This window comes from Poecilia mexicana, unplaced genomic scaffold (assembly GCF_051168715.1).
Source record: "Poecilia mexicana isolate PSO_F unplaced genomic scaffold, ASM5116871v1 scaffold_3, whole genome shotgun sequence".
Taxonomy (NCBI): Eukaryota; Metazoa; Chordata; class Actinopteri; order Cyprinodontiformes; family Poeciliidae; genus Poecilia; species Poecilia mexicana.
In genome coordinates, this window is record NW_028263372.1 from 33,450,796 (window position 1) to 33,468,609 (window position 17,814).

General features: G+C 37.5%; 1 protein-coding gene across 1 annotated transcript in view; it reads right to left on the reverse strand.

The window, feature by feature from the left end:
• LOC106933741 (protein kinase C-binding protein NELL1-like) overlaps positions 1-15,818 on the reverse strand; it is a 234,328-nt gene extending 218,510 nt beyond the window's left edge. The window contains exons 1-2 of the mRNA XM_088004458.1: positions 15,615-15,818; positions 15,045-15,173 (exon numbers count right to left, since the gene is read on the reverse strand). Coding sequence (XP_087860584.1) covers positions 15,045-15,173; positions 15,615-15,663 — 178 coding nt within the window. The 5' untranslated portion in view covers positions 15,664-15,818. The remainder of the gene's footprint in view (positions 1-15,044; positions 15,174-15,614) is intronic.
• Positions 15,819-17,814: the final 1,996 nt, after the last annotated feature.

The window sequence follows — 17,814 nt, forward strand, 5'->3', positions numbered from 1 at the left end:
CGTATAGAAGGTAAACTGGTGAGGTATATTCAGTGAAAGCAACTTTCTTTTATAAATTGCATTTAGTGTGAGGTCTTAAACATTTAAAACAACATGACAACGATTCTACAAGCTGCCAAGTAACAACCAAGCAACTGTAAACCAAAAGGTCTCGCTGGATGCCATTACCTAAACTGTGATCCCTTTTGAAAGCAACAAAATTTGTCTGCTCTTGTTCATCACATATGTCATAATGCTATAAAAGTGTCATAAGCTCTAATTAATCGGAACAGTAAAATTCCAGTTCAAGTCTGCAACAGCCTGCAAAGCCATCAAAGTGTATGTGAATCCAATTATAGCATCCCTGTGATACCATCAAAACAAAGACAATGGCTGCAGGCAGGACAAAGCGCAGCTAATTATATTAAGCCTGTGATGGAGATTGGAAGCTGCTGTAAGACTGAGTCTGTGCGCCCTAGCAGGAGTTTGGGACAGGAATGAACAGCGTTTAATTGCACCATGCTGAGGTTCCTGCACCAGTTGGCAGTCATGGATTTTAAAAGAGGAACTTTTAAGATTGTAGATGACATTTCTCTGGGTGTGATAATGAGCAATGCCTAACAAGGAGCTTGCATTGCTTGATAAAAAAAAAGACATTGCATCTACTTTTTTTTTCCAGTCAGACATTTTTAAAAGTTAAATTTCAAGGAGCACAAACAGCACAGCTGGTGGTTTTAAAGATCCTAAAAATACAAAAGATGAATCATTAAAGGAAAAAAGGATCAGGCCTCCGTCTGTGCAGTGAGGTTTGTCAGGAAAATGAATGTGTGGCATTATTTAGACAGTAAATCGTTCATCATGTACCAGTTAGTATGCAAAGATGATAATCAGTCAGAAGTTAAATACATACTTTAAAAACAAATCCTTAGTAACAGATGATGAATTTCCAGATTACTACATCCTGAAGTAGGTCAAAAAATACTTATTTTCTCAAAACACAACCAGAATTTGAAAAGTGATGCCTTTATGTTATTTGTATTCATTTTGCTGTTGCCTCACAGCATGAGGGCCAAGCTATGTGACATTTGGATGACAATACATTCATCAAGGCACTCTGGTTTCCTCCAAATCTAAAAATATACAACACATCTTCAGTTATTGATCTTAGTTTAAATAGTTTTTTGCCAAGTAGTTTTGGTCTAGTTTCTTGTCCAAATATGTCAGTGCAGATATGAGCTTGTTTTAAATAAATAATTCTAATTATTTACCAAATATTGACAAGTATTACTTTACTGACATTAACCCTCCTGTTGTCCTCGGGTCAGAATGGGTTGTATAGAAAATAATCTGCCAGTGGAACTAGTACTTTCTAATCAATTTCAAGGAATTATTGACTGAAAATGTTGAAATTTTCAGTTGGAAAATTTTAGATTTTCTCTGAAAATTTCCAAAAATGTTCACCACTTGAAACCTCAACATTTTCACTTTTGTTTTTCTAGAAAATTTCTGAGATTCTGAACTTTTCTTGGGGGTGGGGAGGTTCCTAGCAAATTTTTGACTTTTCAAAAAAAAAAAAAAAAAATCAAAGAAATTTCTTAATTGTTTTGGTGGAAATTTACTCATCTTTTTTTGTTGTTCCATCTACAATGACCCTAATATGCTGTCGTAATGCACCTTAATTTGTGGTTCAGGTGAGATTTGAACCCAAAACCGTTTAGAAAGGAGAGCGTAGTGCCATGTTACACCAACATGTGCTGTGGTTCACCAAAACTTCGCCACCCACTAGCATCAATGTAAACATCCAGGAGAAGAAAAACACCCAGACTTTGCCAAACTGCTATAATCTTAACCAGGCTTATTCTTTAAATCACCATACAGAGAATTTCCTTCCTTTGGCAAGAGCCTGATAGTGTGGAGAACAGGATGCAGCCCGTCTTCCATTACAGTATGTGCAAAGTATGACACTTGTAATGGTTTCTTGGAGAAGGGATTAGCTCCCTCCAAGTGTGCACACAGGCATTAGCGGGAGTTTTTCGATAAACAGGCAACATACCACACTGAGGTTCCCTCAACTACTAATTATACGGTGTTTACACATCACTACTCACCATCTTTCCTCTGGTACCAGTGTCACATTTTGCAGTTTGGTGTTCTTCAAGAAATCTTGTGACTGGAAGGACGGTTTTGTAGAAAGGGATTAGAAACTCATTCTGAGACGAGATATTGAGCTTCAAGGATAGTTTTATGTTTGACTTCAGCAACCAGAAACTTCTGAGTTGGAAGCAGATGGAAAGAAAACGCAGCTCCTTATAAATGTTGACTGAATGTAGTTATTCTCATATTTGCAGTGAAAGAAAGAGAAACAGAAATAGCAAAGCAATAAACTGGAGGATGTAATTTAAAAATGCAGCTGAAACCAGATATTATACACACCATATGCAAAAATATACTATTTCACACCAAAACGAGGACAGAAATACAAGCTTTGTCTCTATTTGGACTGAAAGGCCACTCAGTGAGAAAAGCCTTTACTACAAAAGTATCATAAAAATTAGTTTGCAGACAGCATTAGAAACATTTCCTGTGATCTGACAGTTCAAAACTCTCACTCTCATAACTTAAAATGGAAAAATAAATAAATACATGTTTAATGGAAGAACATGATATTCTTCCAAAAAGGGTTATCTGTGCTGTACAGTGTAAATAAACATCTGGTTTAAACTGCAACTGTAGCACCATAAAGCAAGAAATATTAAAATGAGCTACAATTTAAAAATAATGCTGTAATTATGTAGCTTTTTAACAGCAGAAGATCAGAGCTCTGAAAAAAATCTAAATGAATCTTTGGAGTGCAACACAGCTTCACAGCAAAGCCATTAAGTAATAAACAGAATCTTACAGTAAATGTAAAGTTTCATTCATGACCTCGACCCAAACAGATGATATTGTGCACAAATGATGCAGGTTTTAGGTCAGTCTGTGACAAGATCATGATTCTTACTTCCAAATAAAAAGGGACTTGGTGTGTGGTGTGTTTCTGTGCTCTGCTCTTAATTTAACATCAAGGGGCCAATAGAGACGCGTCTGTCTCTTTAAAAGATATCACACTCATGTATGATGAATAATTCAGACTGAATAATTCCTCTGAGGTTGCTGTGAGGTGGGACCATTGTCTCGCCTCCTCTAGCAGCAGGACAGGCAGAAATCTCATGCATAAAAGATGAAAAGGTTTGATAGCCTCCGTTGGATTGGGCGACCGGGATTGCACGCCGCAGATTTCAGAGTCGTGGCCTGGCTTAGCTGTGAACTACCCTCAGCCTCTCGGGCCCAACTGCATGGGGCTCCCTCAGCAATATCTGTGCCACTTGCAACCCAGCTCTTCTCTGCAGTCAGATGGGGGGGCGGAGGAGGCGGGGGGGAGTTATAAATAGCAACAACATGGATGCAGGGGATGCAGGAGAGACTGAGACCTCACAGAAATTTCTCAGTTTCCAGACAATCTGACGAATCACGCAGAAGCTTCATTGAAGATACTTTTTTCCACTAAAACTGTTTTATTTAGCCATGCTCCTGGTGCATCCATGTTTATCAAGATTTCCAAAATATGTCGTCACCCATTTCTCCTCCGTAAGCCGCCTACTGTGTAATTTTAGTGTATCCTAGGTAATTAAGTGCTAATTCGATCTCATTAATGTGCCTTTTTTTTCCTTTTCTATTTCGTTACCTGCAGCTTAGCGCCATCCTGGAGAGAACGGGGAGATCCATTCAAGTGGAGCCAAACCTTGTGACGACCCGATCGCCTGACATGAGCATGATAACATTTAACTTGAGCGCATCAAAGATTGGCATGCTTTGACTTTCTAAAAGAGGAACAGCGTGCACAGCGCTGATATCCTCAGAAAAAAAAAAGGGAACCTGCAGAGATTATTGGCTTGTCTTGTTAACCCTCCAACATTCCTGGTTACACAGGAAACACCTGCATGTCTTATGATAATATAAGGGCAAAAATGTGTGGTTTAGGCATTTGTGCATCGATTATGTGCCAGCAAACCACTAGAGAAGACATATCTGGCCATCAATACGATCATAAATTCAAACTCCTCAGCAGAGATGATGGATTAAATCACAGCTAATATAAAAATAAGCCTGTGAGTGTTCGTATTGATCCAAACGCTAACTCTGTCTCGACAAGGACAGACCATCAGAAGCCCTGAAGTGGGTAAAACACCACTTAATCTATTAGGAGAAATACTGCTGACAGTGTAGACTTTTTAAAGAGGCATCAAAATGTGCAGGATAAACAAAAAATGGTTATTTAAAAAAAAGGTTAATTCAAAAAAGAATGGTTACAAAATATGTTATCTTATTCCTTTCGTTAAAGCTTAACTATTTTTGTCATGTTTTATTCTTTCAAAAGGGCCGATATGTCAAATTTGCTTTTTTTTAGCTTTATGTCAGCATCATGGAGAAACATTGTGATGACGCGCTGAAGGTGAAGCGTCAGAAAAAGTAGGAGCTTCTGAAACAGACGGCGTTCAATTTCAAGGCATCAAATTCCAAAGTCAAATTTCTTTCAAGTTATATTTGACACAAACAACATTTTCATAGCAACTGACTAACAGTTACTTTATTGTGCTGTAAGATGGCGCCAAAATACATAATACCAAACTTAAGATACATTTTTGGGCGTATTAAAAGGAATCAACAGGTGGATAAAAAGTCATTTTTGTGCTACATGCAAATATGTAAGTGGTTATACCTGGATTAAATCAACATCTAAATCAGCTCTTTAAACACATATTTTGCTAAATATTTTCAGACAACCTTTTATTCCTGTTGGTTTTTACCTGAACAGATCTCTGGGCCTGCAGACCTCGGCCCCAGGATACTGAAACATTATTGAAAGTCTGACACTGCGTCCTTCACACTTATTTTTGTAGATCCACCACATTAACCTCCAAGACTTTAAGGGTTCTTCAAGTCAAACATTCGATCAACCAGCAACCCCCTGGCAGCGGCTCCACTCAGGGAGAGTTTCTCTCGGTAAGGGTTCAACTAATCTCTACTGCTAACCCCAAAAACATTTACACCTTTTCAATTCGTTCACATTTTGTAAAGTTACAATCACAAAGTTCAATGTGTTTCAGAGGGGGCAAGCAAACACAAAGTAATGTACTTTTATGAATTAGAAGAAAAATGACTGCAGGAGGTCTGAATGGCTCAAAGCGATGTTAAATAATGTGGGGGGAAAAACTCTTTCAGACCAAAACGCACACAGACAGGTCAGGGATTAAATCGTGAGATGTCCAAAGCTTAAGATGTGCTCTCCTTTCATTCTAACCCCGTTTTTAACTCGTACAAAAAGCCCTGTTTGATCAATCATCTGAAAATGTAATGGAAGGTCAACGTAGAGAAAAAGCTAAATAAGTAGTATTACTTACAGTTTCTGCAAGTTAGAAGAAAGTAAACAGTGGCAGCAACATCATCATGCATGAGAACAACAGATGGAGCTAAACAGAGTTATTGTAAAAGCAAAACTATAGAGGCTGCAAAAAATGTTGAGCATTTTTACATTTTAGAATCAGTAAAACTCCACAACTCAATCCGAATGAGAAATTGTAGCACAACTTATAAAACTAAGGTCACCAACACTAAAGTTTCTCTCTCTTAGCTTGAGTTGTTCACACTGCCTTTAAAGGTAGCAAAAGGTTGAGGCCATCTACGAATACGCAGCATATTTTTAAGATTTTTATGAGTAAAAAATTCTGAAAATCATGTATCATTTTCAAAAGATTTCTGTCAGTTTTTACTCAGCTCAACTGTGGACTATTCAGTCAGATCGACCTGCTACAAACAGCAGACAGAAATGAATTAGTTTTATATATTTTTTAAATGCATGCAGGATCTGGTCAGATAAAAAAAATCCAAGCTGCAGCTGCATAATCCCTGATGGCTCCAAAAGGACAGTAAGGAAAACGTACAGCACATAATTAGGGAAGCTGCTGCAGCATGCAGTGTTTGCAGACAGTAATTATTGTAAACTCTGTGCCCCATTTTTGTTAAGACCTTGTGAAATTGTTTTTAGCATCATTAATATAACTTAAAACACAACACTGTTTACATTGCTTTTCTTAAACATCCTTGCATGATTCATGTACTTTATCTTCAATAAATAAATTAACTTTCAATTCTCATGATTAAGGATCTTGGTGCATTTCTCAACTCTGCTGTTTATGTATGTATGAGTTTTCCCATCCTGATTGCTTTTTAAACAACTATAATAGAGAAGAAGAAAAAAAGTAGTTTTAACTTCTACTTCCAGCCCAGGTGGGAAGTGATGGAGATCTTGCTGTTGGAGAAAAGGCGAACTGTGAATTCCCGCTACGCCCATGTTGGTCTCAGCTCCGTTTACTCATCTCATGAGTAAATAATTTGGTGTCTGTTCTTCTGTGATCAACTTATTTACTGGACATGCCGATAGCAAAAGCCAATGTTTTCTACTGAAGCTTTGAAAATAACGGTTGCCACAAGCAATGTGGTCTTCCTCTGCTCTTCACCAGAGGTGGACTTGAAATAGCCCAAAGAAGCAAAAACAGGTCGATTAGATGGTTTGTTTTAATAGTAGAAACTTTCACAGCTAATAATCGGTACAAGGGGAACAACTTTAAAAATAATTTTTAAAAAATTATGTCCGACAGTTTGTAGAACTCCTTCAAACCATAAAGTAATGCAACACCTTTAGTTTTATGCCACAGTTTATTTTGAAAATTGAATCATTTGTTCATTTAAATTCTGTTTAAATAGTGACTGAAAAGAGAAAACACAAAATCAGCCACTGCTAGTGAAATTAACCTGCTTGGCCCACCTGCAGCAGTCAAAGGACGAAAACGCAGGACGAAATGCGTCACGCAGCTGATTTAATGATGTCCGTTCCTTCCTAATGCCAACTTAATAATTAGACACCATTAAGATGTTGAAATGAAAACTAAAGAGTCAAATCTGTAACGTGTAGCAGTGCTGTACAAACCACAGACCAGAAAAAAGATTGAAAAATATTCCACTAAGGTGGAAAATATTTTAATAAATTCACAAAAATTACAATGTGGAGGCTCAGCATGATCCCATAATCAAGAGACGATGATGAGCCTGAACCAGAAGTGGTTCAGTCCAGTATCTGATACGTGCTGGTTTGTCAAAATCATCATTCAGTCCAGGGCTGTCTGAACTTTTCTCCATGTGGGCCTCCAATGTAGCCTCAAAAATAATGATGGGCCGAAAAAGAAAAAAAATCTGATAAAGTAGCTTGATATTTATTGCAAAGACAGAACTTGAAAAGGATTTTTATGACAGTGTATTGGGGCCACTGTGGGTAGAAAAAAAAGAGAAATTTCTGCCAAAAACTCAAATTTAAAAAAGAAATTCTCAACATTTGAAATTCAGAAATGTCCAAGTGTTTTGTAGAAAATTTCTGATATCTTAAAAAAAAAAAAGGTAATTGAGGTAATTCTCAAAATTTCTGAGTTTTCTGGCAGAAATGTACAACTTTTTTTGGTAACACTTCATTTGAAGGGGTGTGCATAAGACTGACATGACACCGTCATCAACATGACATTACACCCGTCATGAACATGAAGGAGTCTTTATGAATGTTTATGACAGTTGTCATGAAGTGTCATTCGGTAAATAATGACACTTTTAATGCAAAGTTGCATTAAAAGTCCATTAAAAGTGCCAACTTTGCATGATTTTGTAAATTATGATAATTTCATAGAGTGAAAAAAACATGAAATGGCTTTAAAATTCCTAGTATTTCATATTTTGAGCAAATCAAAGGAAAAAAATCTTAAGCAGGTTTTTCCTTTATGTGTTTAATCTTTACAAAAGGCTTTTTTTATTCAGACAAATCTGCATTTTCACACTTTGTTATGTAAATTAAACATCAAGATGTAGCGCACTGCTAATGAGCTACATGTTGATCCGATTACATCTTGACATTAAAAACAAAGAAATTAAATATTATAGGAAAACAAACGAGGTTGTCAACTTTTTTTGGTTTAAGCAAATTTTATTCAAGAAAAATAAAGTTCACCTGATGTGGGTGTCAAGATTATGTTTTTATACGACATTTAGCAAAACTAGAATGGTTGGTTGAAAACGACTAATATTAACTTCTTAGTGAAGCGGGTATTAGTATTTTACATCCAAAAACAATGTCAGTTTTGTTGCTGGGATTAATTAATTTGTTCCATGGGATTAATCCATCCATCTAAAACAGATTATAGAATGTGCTTTGATATATTAAATTACTAATTGTGAATAATTATTGTGCATTTTTACTGTCTATCTTATCTATTGTAAGTGCAGATTGTCACATTGTCTCATTAGTAGATTCATTTTTTTTCAAACTTCTAAAAATAACATTTCTGCTGTCATAACCTCCATGTTTCTCATTAAACAGAGTTGCTCCTTTACTATGAGCTTAATTAGGAAAAGCTTACCAATATGGTGACCATTTATGAGTAAATCAGTGTTATAAATTATTGTTTAGGCTGTTAAGTTAACCTTCCCTTGATCTGCCAAAAACCTCCAAATATGCTTTTCATTAAGTATGATTGGGAAATAAAGGTGTTAAAACATCAGTGTTTGTCTAATTAATCTAAATTTGTTTCATTTGGTGATAATGAAGTTTTCAATATTTTAACCTGTTGAATGGGTTTGTGAATAACTGAATTTGAACCCGTCTATATATTATTGATTATAATTTGTTTATAAATCAGACTTTCAGATGGCATTTGTTGTGAATTGCATCCAAGTAAATAAAATTAATTGAATCAAATTAATCCATAAATCCAGATACAAAGCAACCTTTTTTTTTTTTTTTTTTTACAAAAAATAGTTATTTGTAGGAATCTTAAAAGTTGCAACTTTTATAATAAGCGACGAGAAAATATACCTTTATAAAGGTGGAAGTTGCCCTGTGTAGCCAAGCTTTTCTGTATTTTTAGTTGAACATACATTGTGTATATTGATATCTGTGCCTCGTGCTTCAGAATAGAAAAACATCCATCTTTGGTCTCTGTTGCAGGTAATTTTTTGCTTGATGTACAGTTTACATGCAACAGTAAGCAAATGTGGGGCTATTATGTGGGTTTTTGCTTTCAATTATGTATGAAAAAATTGACTTGAATCAACAGGATGGTATATTAGACATTAATTACAAACCCGTAGTCACGCCAGTCTACAGAGTTATGTGTTAAGCATAATTGACCTAAAAGGCTGAGGAGGCGTACTAAAAGATTTCACAGAATCAAGATCAAAGCTGCACTCGTTACCATTTAACCATTTAACATTAATGATTCTGTGCAACAGCCGGTGAAGAGCAGAGGGATATACACTGTCCAGAAATATTGAGCTCAACTCAATGCTACAAACTACAGTTTTGAAAGCTCTTTTATGTCCAACAGCTGATTTTACACAATGCACAGCATGAAACTGCATTGTGACTCCTTCACCCATCCTGCCGCCCATTTCATGATCAGAGGTCACTGTGTGGTAAAGCTTTACTTAACCTGTGTGTCAGACATGAAGATGTACATAAGGTGGAAAAAACAGAGCCATTTAGGAACATTATACAGTTCTGGTAGAGATGGAAAGACTGGAAATGACTGAACGACTGGAAAAAAAACTGCACTATTATACTCTTTTTATAGTGAAGTGATGCAAGGCCCCTTGATACGAGCCGTTATGTCAGCAGTAATGCTGCGTTTTGCACGTCAAAAACACATCCAACACCTCAAGTTGGACACTTGTGAACTTTGAAGTTAGACGTCCGACACAGAGCTTCAAAAAAATAAAAAAATTTAAAAAATAACTCGAGACGCATTGGGAGGAGCCTCATACCTTTTATTCCCCTCTCACTGCAAAAAAAATCTTACAAAGTAATTTGGGTCTTCTTTTTGTGTAAATATTTTACACTTGAAATAAGAAACTAACTTAAGAGTAACTGTTCAATAAGATATAGAGGCTTGTTTTAAGTAAATAACTCCTCAATATGATGAAAGGTTTCTAGTTCCATTGGCAGATAAATTAACTGATAACATGAGACAAATGTCTCGTTATAAGTGAAATAATCTGCCAATGGAGCAAGTACTTTTTCATTGTTTTCTTAAAACAAGCCTGTATACATTTTGCTAAAAAGTTACTTTAAGTTAGTTTTATTTTATTTCAAGTGCATCAAGATATTTGCTCTAGAAACTAGACCAAAAATACAAGATACTTGATACAAGATTTTTGTTTCTGCAGTGATCTCGGACTCTGTACAATGGTGGATGAAATATTGAGTGCCTTTATTTGCTGAAAACAAATACGTCTCTGCACCATGTTCGGATTCACTAGAGGTGTTGTGAGTTTTGCGAGCCAACGGATCGCTTTCATCGCTATTTTCGTCTCACCTGAGCCCAGTTTGATGGCCTGCTTCTCCCGGCAGGACAACAACGCTGGGTTTTCTAACCCCAAAGTCGGCCGTACTGGACACGCGTCAAATGCACTTCAAACATGCCCCAAACTGAGACATTACATGTAAGCCAGACACTCAAATTGCACTCGGTCTGAAAGCAGCACAAGTCAGATCTGTTTCCAGTTAGATTTGGACTCAGTCAAGTTTCCCTTTAGTCATGCATTGTGTTCATAATCTTTATGGACAGAATTTCTAGGTGCTGTCAAGGTGTTGAGTGTTTCCACTTTGGTGGTCTCAGGATTAGATCCCAGCTTTTCACAGATGATGTGCCTCTGTTGGCTTCATCAGGTCATGATGTCCAGCTTTTGCAGAAACAATGGACCACCACCAGAAAAGGGTAGAGTGCCCTCTTCAGGTTGGTGTCTTGGTCAAAGTAAAAAAATGGAGGTTGGTTTGTCTGCAGTGAAGTTTTGTCCAGCATGATATGTCTGCAGTTTCAGTGAAACAGTGAAAGTAACAAGGTTTTTCCTCCATAAACCTGAATCAACGCTAGAGTCCTTACAGAAAAATATAGTTTAGTATGAGGCCCAAGAACCTGTTTAGATTTAAGTTATATACTCTTTACTAAAATGAATCCAGCAGTTCCAAAATGCCCCCACAGGAACATGAGAAGAACAAACTATAATCACCACTACTTTAAATCTAAAGCAAAGCTCAGACCAAGGCTGGCCTGAGTAATGAGGCCGACACTCTGGGCTGCAACGTGGAATAAGAATATAGGTCAGGCTTCATATGGAAAAAATTTACTTTATTCAGTATGTTTCAGCAATGTAAGCAGTTCTGTTACATTTAACCGCAAAAAGCAAAAGATAAGAACAAATGTGCAAATATCTTAGCAATTAGCTGAGCTTTGTTCAATGCTTTCAGCACAGAGGGGGAGTTTAAATATTTCCATTTCTTTTATTGGTTGTGTTGGATCACAGGTTCAGAGTAGTCACATTCTGTTCACACACTGTTTACATTCTAAGTTCAGAAATAAATGTTAGAAAATTATCCTCATCCTCTCTTAAAAAAGGGAGTTTGACAGAACAAAATATTTTTGAGTGATGTTAGAGTCAAAAACCAACTACAATCTTTTTTTTTCTTTGCCAAAGTAGCCATTTTAGCCTGATGCAACATTTTCAATGAAACCATGCTACTGGTTTCATTGAAAAATCTCAATATGTCTAATAGTCACCATCTGGGATCTGTGTATAATGAACCCACAGCATATATTGGAAGTTATATTGTAACACTCAGAGTCAGTATCCCACATTGTAGGCTGCCCTCATGTCATGTCGCTCTAATTTCTGTAACCTTCTTTAATGCTACATGCACAGAATATTAATGCATTTTATTTAGGCTTTATGTATTTGGGAAAACAATTCAATAGTATAGAGGAAGAAAATGGTGATTTGTTTTACAGAAGCAAGTCTGAAAAGTCCAGTAGGTCCACGCATTTAGTGTCATGGAAGCTGATGTACCTAAATACAATCCAGCATAACAAAGTGAGTCCATAATCTTGGTGCATTTACAACTGTTCTGTGAAGACATTTTATTCTATTGGAGAACATTTGTCAACAAACAAGGATCGTAAAGTTTAAAGCAGTGCTGTTATAAAATAAGATCCCAAGCCTCCTGCAGAAAACTGTTCAAGTCATTATTTGAAAATAAAAGGGGTTTTACACTGCTGCAAACCCACCAAGACAATGCAATCAAGAAGACCAAACAAGGATAAAAGTAATCAGATATATTGCTGGATGGGTCTGCAGATATCCAAAGTATAGATGGAAAAATGTTGACAAAAAAAAACAAACATTAGGAATAAGGTAACCTGGTCAAACAATCCCAAAATGTAACCTTATTGGCTGAGGTGCAGAATGCCATTTGTAGTAAAAAGTAACGTTAAACATCACCCAAAACACACCATCACCGCTGTGAAACACGGTGGTGGCAGCATCATGCTGTGAGGATATTTTTCCGGTGGTGCAGCAATAGGTCAGCACTAGTTCAATTGGCAGATTATTTTCCCTTAAACATTGGAAAAATATATTTTTATAAGTTAAATAATCTCCCAGTGGAACTAGTCGTTTTTAATCAATATTAATGAATTATTTACTTAAAAGAAGCTAAAAACCTACCTATAAATTAGTTGTCTTGAAATAAGACAAAAGTAATATATTTGCACTGGATACTAGATCAGAAATACTTGCTAAGATTTTGTTTTTGCAGTGAGAGGATAATCCTGTTGGAAGAAAACAGATTGCAAGGACTGAGGTGGATGCTGGCCTTCCAGACAGAATCTTTAGAAACATTTAATCGTTGCCGTTTACAGATGTTATCCATCCAGTCTGACTGAGCTTAAGCTGTTTCGCAAAGAATGGCCAAAACTTTCAGTCTCTTGGTATTTTAAACGTGATAGATATACTCCGAAAGAACTGCAGCAATAATAAGAAAGAAAGCGCTTCCAAAAAGTATTGACTGAGAGCCCTGAATACATATACCTTTTATATCTTATCTTAAAATATAATTGTTCTTTCATCTAAAAGTCCAATAAAAATCTAGGTTTATGCTCATAAGTCAACAAAATGTGAATATTAGTAATGAAATCACAGCACAGAGACAATAAGAGTGCATCCTGCTGTGTCCTGTTCCAGTGCAAATATATTAAAGTAATCCTAATAATAAGACACACCAACTTAAAAGCAACTTTTCAGCAAGATTTAGAGGCTTGTTTTAAGTAAATAATTCCTTATTATTTAAATTTAAAAAGTAGTAATTCCATTCCCAGATAAATTAACTTATAACATGGGGAAGTTATAAGTGAAATAATCTCCCAATATGCAAATGGAGCATGTTTTTTTTTTCATCCCTATAAAGGAATTATGGACTTAAAACCAGTTTCTGTATCTTGCTGAAAAGTTACTTGCAAGTTAGTTTTGTTTTAATTCAAGCATCCTAAGATATTCACTCTAGAAACTAAACCAGAAATACTTGGTAAGACTGTGTTTTTGCAGTGAATGTAAACTCCAGCTCATGTTTAACTACGTGGTTACGGTGCTTTGAAATATCAATCACCTTTTTTTAAGTAATGAAATATTTATGGAACTTCAGCTGGTGTCGCTTAGCCGAGCAATCTGGGTTACCAAGCCATGAGAGAAGCAGAGACTGTATAACTGATGTATTAACTAGGTCACAATACAAGCAAGTCCAGTATTCCCAGTTGGACTACCCTGCTGTTTCCCCTGCTATCTGGCTGCTGCACAAACTCTTGGATCCTGGAAACTGTCAGGAGAAAAGGTTGGAGGAGGGGGGGCTGTGTGTATGAACTAAGTGAGAGCAGTTGTGTTTCCCTGGCGGTATTGAGTCCAGAATCTTGGACAGCTTTACACCAGTAGAGCTGGCCAAGCTGCCCGGTCTTCATTTATGTAGAGCCAGTGGTGAACTGAGCCAAGCACTCCAGAAAAGAAAACTACTGCACACATGAGAAGTCCTCGTCATTAGCATTTCTCTTACCTGTAGCAGACAGATGTCATATCACATTGAGTTTGTAATAAAAGAATAAAATCTCCACAAAAGCGGTAGAGGAATAAGAATAAGTCGGATTTAAAACAACTGAAACTGCTGCTGAATCTCACAGAGAGTAAACAAATACATGTTCACAAAAGATCCCTGTTACGCTTATGGCTGTTTTGTGGGTTTTACAAAAAGAACTGGTAGAGGCTGCTGACATTTTCAGTCGGTCGGCGCCTCAGTCTAACTTTGCCAAGAGTCGAGCAAACTCAGATTTTTGCATCAGGCTGTCAGGTTTGCAGATTCAGCAGACGATCAAACATCAAAATAAATCTTTTCTTTGAGTTTGTTGTATTAAAAGTCAGAAAACTAAGATTAGTTTTAAAAAGTTGTGACATCTTTTAATTAATGGAACAATTTGTCTTTGGAGAGCTCCTCTCTTTATATCCAAAGACTCTCCATCTCTCTCCTCTCTGAATGAAATACCCTTATTGTGTCCTTCCACTCTCCATCAACTCTGCCTTTCAAACCTGCTCTGCAACCTTTCATAGAGTGGAAAACCCACCATTCAAAAGAAAAACTACTTAAAACACAAAACCACAGGAAAAATATCATTTCATCCTTTCTGTTTTCCCCTTTCCTCCCTCCAGGGCTTTAAACAGTCTGACCACACGCTGTGCACCCTTCATTATGCTCGCAATAAAACGCAGCTGATAGCAGCTATATGCGGCCAGTTGCTGGGATTACACAGAAGAAAGCATTAGAAACAATCACAGTGTGGTGGAAATCCGAGGCAGACTGCGCGCTCAAGTGTGTCCAGAATGACTCTGAGCATCTGCCGCCTCGGACAAATTAAATGTGGAGTAATTATGAGTGGAGGCTCCCCGGAGTTGTCTGACTCAACACACTCCGACACCAAAAGGTGTGGCGCTGCGTGGGTTTGCTCTCACTAATTAACAAAACCGAGGGCGCGCAGGAGCGCGCAGAGACCCACGGAATAAAATTAATGTTCCTTCAACTTGAGTTACGCGTCTTGCAGATAAATGTTGGTTGTTACCTCGGAACAGGAAGGCTTTGCTGCCGTTGTGAAGTCCAGCCACTTGGGTAATTCCATAAGTGGCATTTGCCTGGTCAAGTTCGCTGATTATATCAATCTGGTAATCTTGATCTGATCCCAAACCAAAAGCTGAACAGAAAGAAAGATCAAGGTTAGGGAAACGAATCTAATCATGAACGAATACAGTTTTTAAAAAAAAAAAAAAACATTCACTATAAAAACAAAATTAGTTATTTTAAAAGCCTCTTTTGGAGCAAGTTGCGCAGTGGTTATGTAGATACTTTATTCATATCGCTGCATCTACTGCCTGCAGTCATCACCTGTGATCTCCACGGGCTGTAGGTGCACTGCACGTTAAAGGTGCAGGTAGAAGGTTTCATCTGTTACTCTGTCAGTTCTGTCGCTATTTTCCGCAGGTAACTTATGCAACACACAATAATCACTAAATCCAAAGACGCTGAGGGGAATCTTAACTTGGTCATGCACAGCGGAGAAAGAGACCAAAAACGTAAACAAGCTCAAGTTAAAACAAAATCCCTCACTGCGGTCAAGCATTTTTCGTGCGCTCACCTGGTTTGGTGAAAAGGAAAAACAACGACAGAGCTACGTAAATATCCATCTGTGCCGGAGTTGCGTAGTACAGAGTCCGCGAGTTGTGCGCTCCGCTGTGAATCCACACCAGCCAACAACTCTGGTCCGTCTGGCGCTGTGCGCTGTTCACACCTCGTCTGGATGTAGATGAACGGAGGAATGGTCCACGGCGCGAGCGCAGGGGTTCCCTACCGGAAAAAAGCACGCGACGCTTTAATGTTTGCACGCGCCTGATGAATCTCCGCGCGGCATAAGGAGGCAGAAATGTGCGCTTTTTACCCCAGATGGAAAACAGCCAGACTGCGGATAGATATTCCGGCTGCAGATGCAACTATCAGCCAGTGCTGTCCCCCCGTTCAGACGGCAGAAAGTTCCGGTTCTGAAGGTGAGAAAGGAGATTTGAAATAAAAACTCGGAGAGCGGAGAGTGTGGGAAATTATCTCACCGATATGTGGATTTCTCCTTTTTCTTACAAGTCTTTAAAAAATGATCCGGTTTTCAGATTTCACGACTCCACCTCACTTTTCTTGGCCAATATCTGAAGGAGGAATTTACTTCCTGATCAGTTCCCTCAGCTCCTGAATCTGTCAGATTGTCTTCTCTCCTCTCCGTCGTCTAACAGCCATGGGATTTTCACCGCTGCTCCATCCTGCCTCCTCCTGTGGCCTGTCCTTATTGTGAACCATTAATCATACTCCTACTCATCCCTGCCTCTAATTTGTGTACATTGTCAGGTTGTCTGGGTTGCCTTCATCTACACAACAGCAAAGGCAGAAGCACAATGTTCTCCACCTGCAAAACGGCTCTACTATGACGGGATATTACACTGAAAACGAAAACAGGTGATCCAACTTTAAAAATATATATTTATTGCAAGTAATCAAATTAAGTTTACCCAACATAAGTTGTCATGTTCAATACATGTAGATACATTAAGATTAACTTAGTTTGGTTGCATTACATGTACCGTAGCGAATAAACGCAATTTAAGTTGGAGCGCTATTTTCTTTAGTGTAGAGTTATTGTATATTGATTACATTTCTGTTAAAAAAAAGTTCGAGATCCCATAAATTTTCTAGAAACAATTAGATTTGAGCTCAAAAAGTTTTACATGTTGGACTTTTGAAACTCAAAAATGAGGGTTTTTTTCTCTAGAAAATCTCTGAATCTTCAAGCTCAGAAATTCTCAATTCTCACATCAATCTAAAAATTTATTTTCCCCCCTCCAGAATGGCCAATACGTCGCCGTAGTTGCACACAATGAATGGCGAAGTGTCTGCTTTGGGATGCAGGTCACCACTCCAGCCTCTCAAATTAGATTGTAAACAACAGCAGGATTCACATGGAGGCCAAATCACTGATCCAGGGCCAAACAAAACAGAAAAAAGAAAAAGGAAGCATCATTTGGAAATTGAGGCTTCTGAGGAGCTCAGAGTGGAGATTCAATCGTTTCTAGGCAGGCTGTAAAATTTGCAGGCAGCATAATTTCTGCTTTTCAGACCTTTATTAAGTACAAAACAACACAAATAAATTGTTCAGCTCAAAGCTGCCTGACTCTTTAAGCCTCCTATTATCTCTTTAAAGATAACAGTTGAATCATATAAAAATCTGAATTTATTTGTATTGTTCTGAGTTCATTACCGATTCTTTTCTTTCTAAACAATCCCTGACTGACATTTCTATACAGATGAAGCTCCGAGTTCTTCTCTGCTTCATCCAGGGAACAAAAGCTGGTGCCTTACAAAAGTGTGCACAACCCCCCCCCCCCCAGTCACATTACAAACCTTTTCTGTTTTACATGTGTCAAACTCAAGGCTCGGGGGCCAAATCTGGACCGCCATAACTTGTTATGTGGCCCTCTACACTCCAGAGACGCATAAATAAAATCAAAGCAGTTTTTATCTGTGTACTGCCAAATTACATCTCTTATGGAAATTCACACAATAACAGATCCTGTGTCTTTTCACACGGAAGAGTTCATTGCAACTTTCCAACAAAATGGTCAAAACCAGTCGACTTAAGTGATGCAGGTGGCAGTATTTCTAAAACTTTATTTACATATTGTTGAGTTTTAGTCTGTGATCAATGTGTGGATTAAGAAAAACTCATCACACAAGTGCAAATATGCAAAATTTCTGCTGTATTATAAATCACAAAGTTCTACATAAGTAAAATGTTG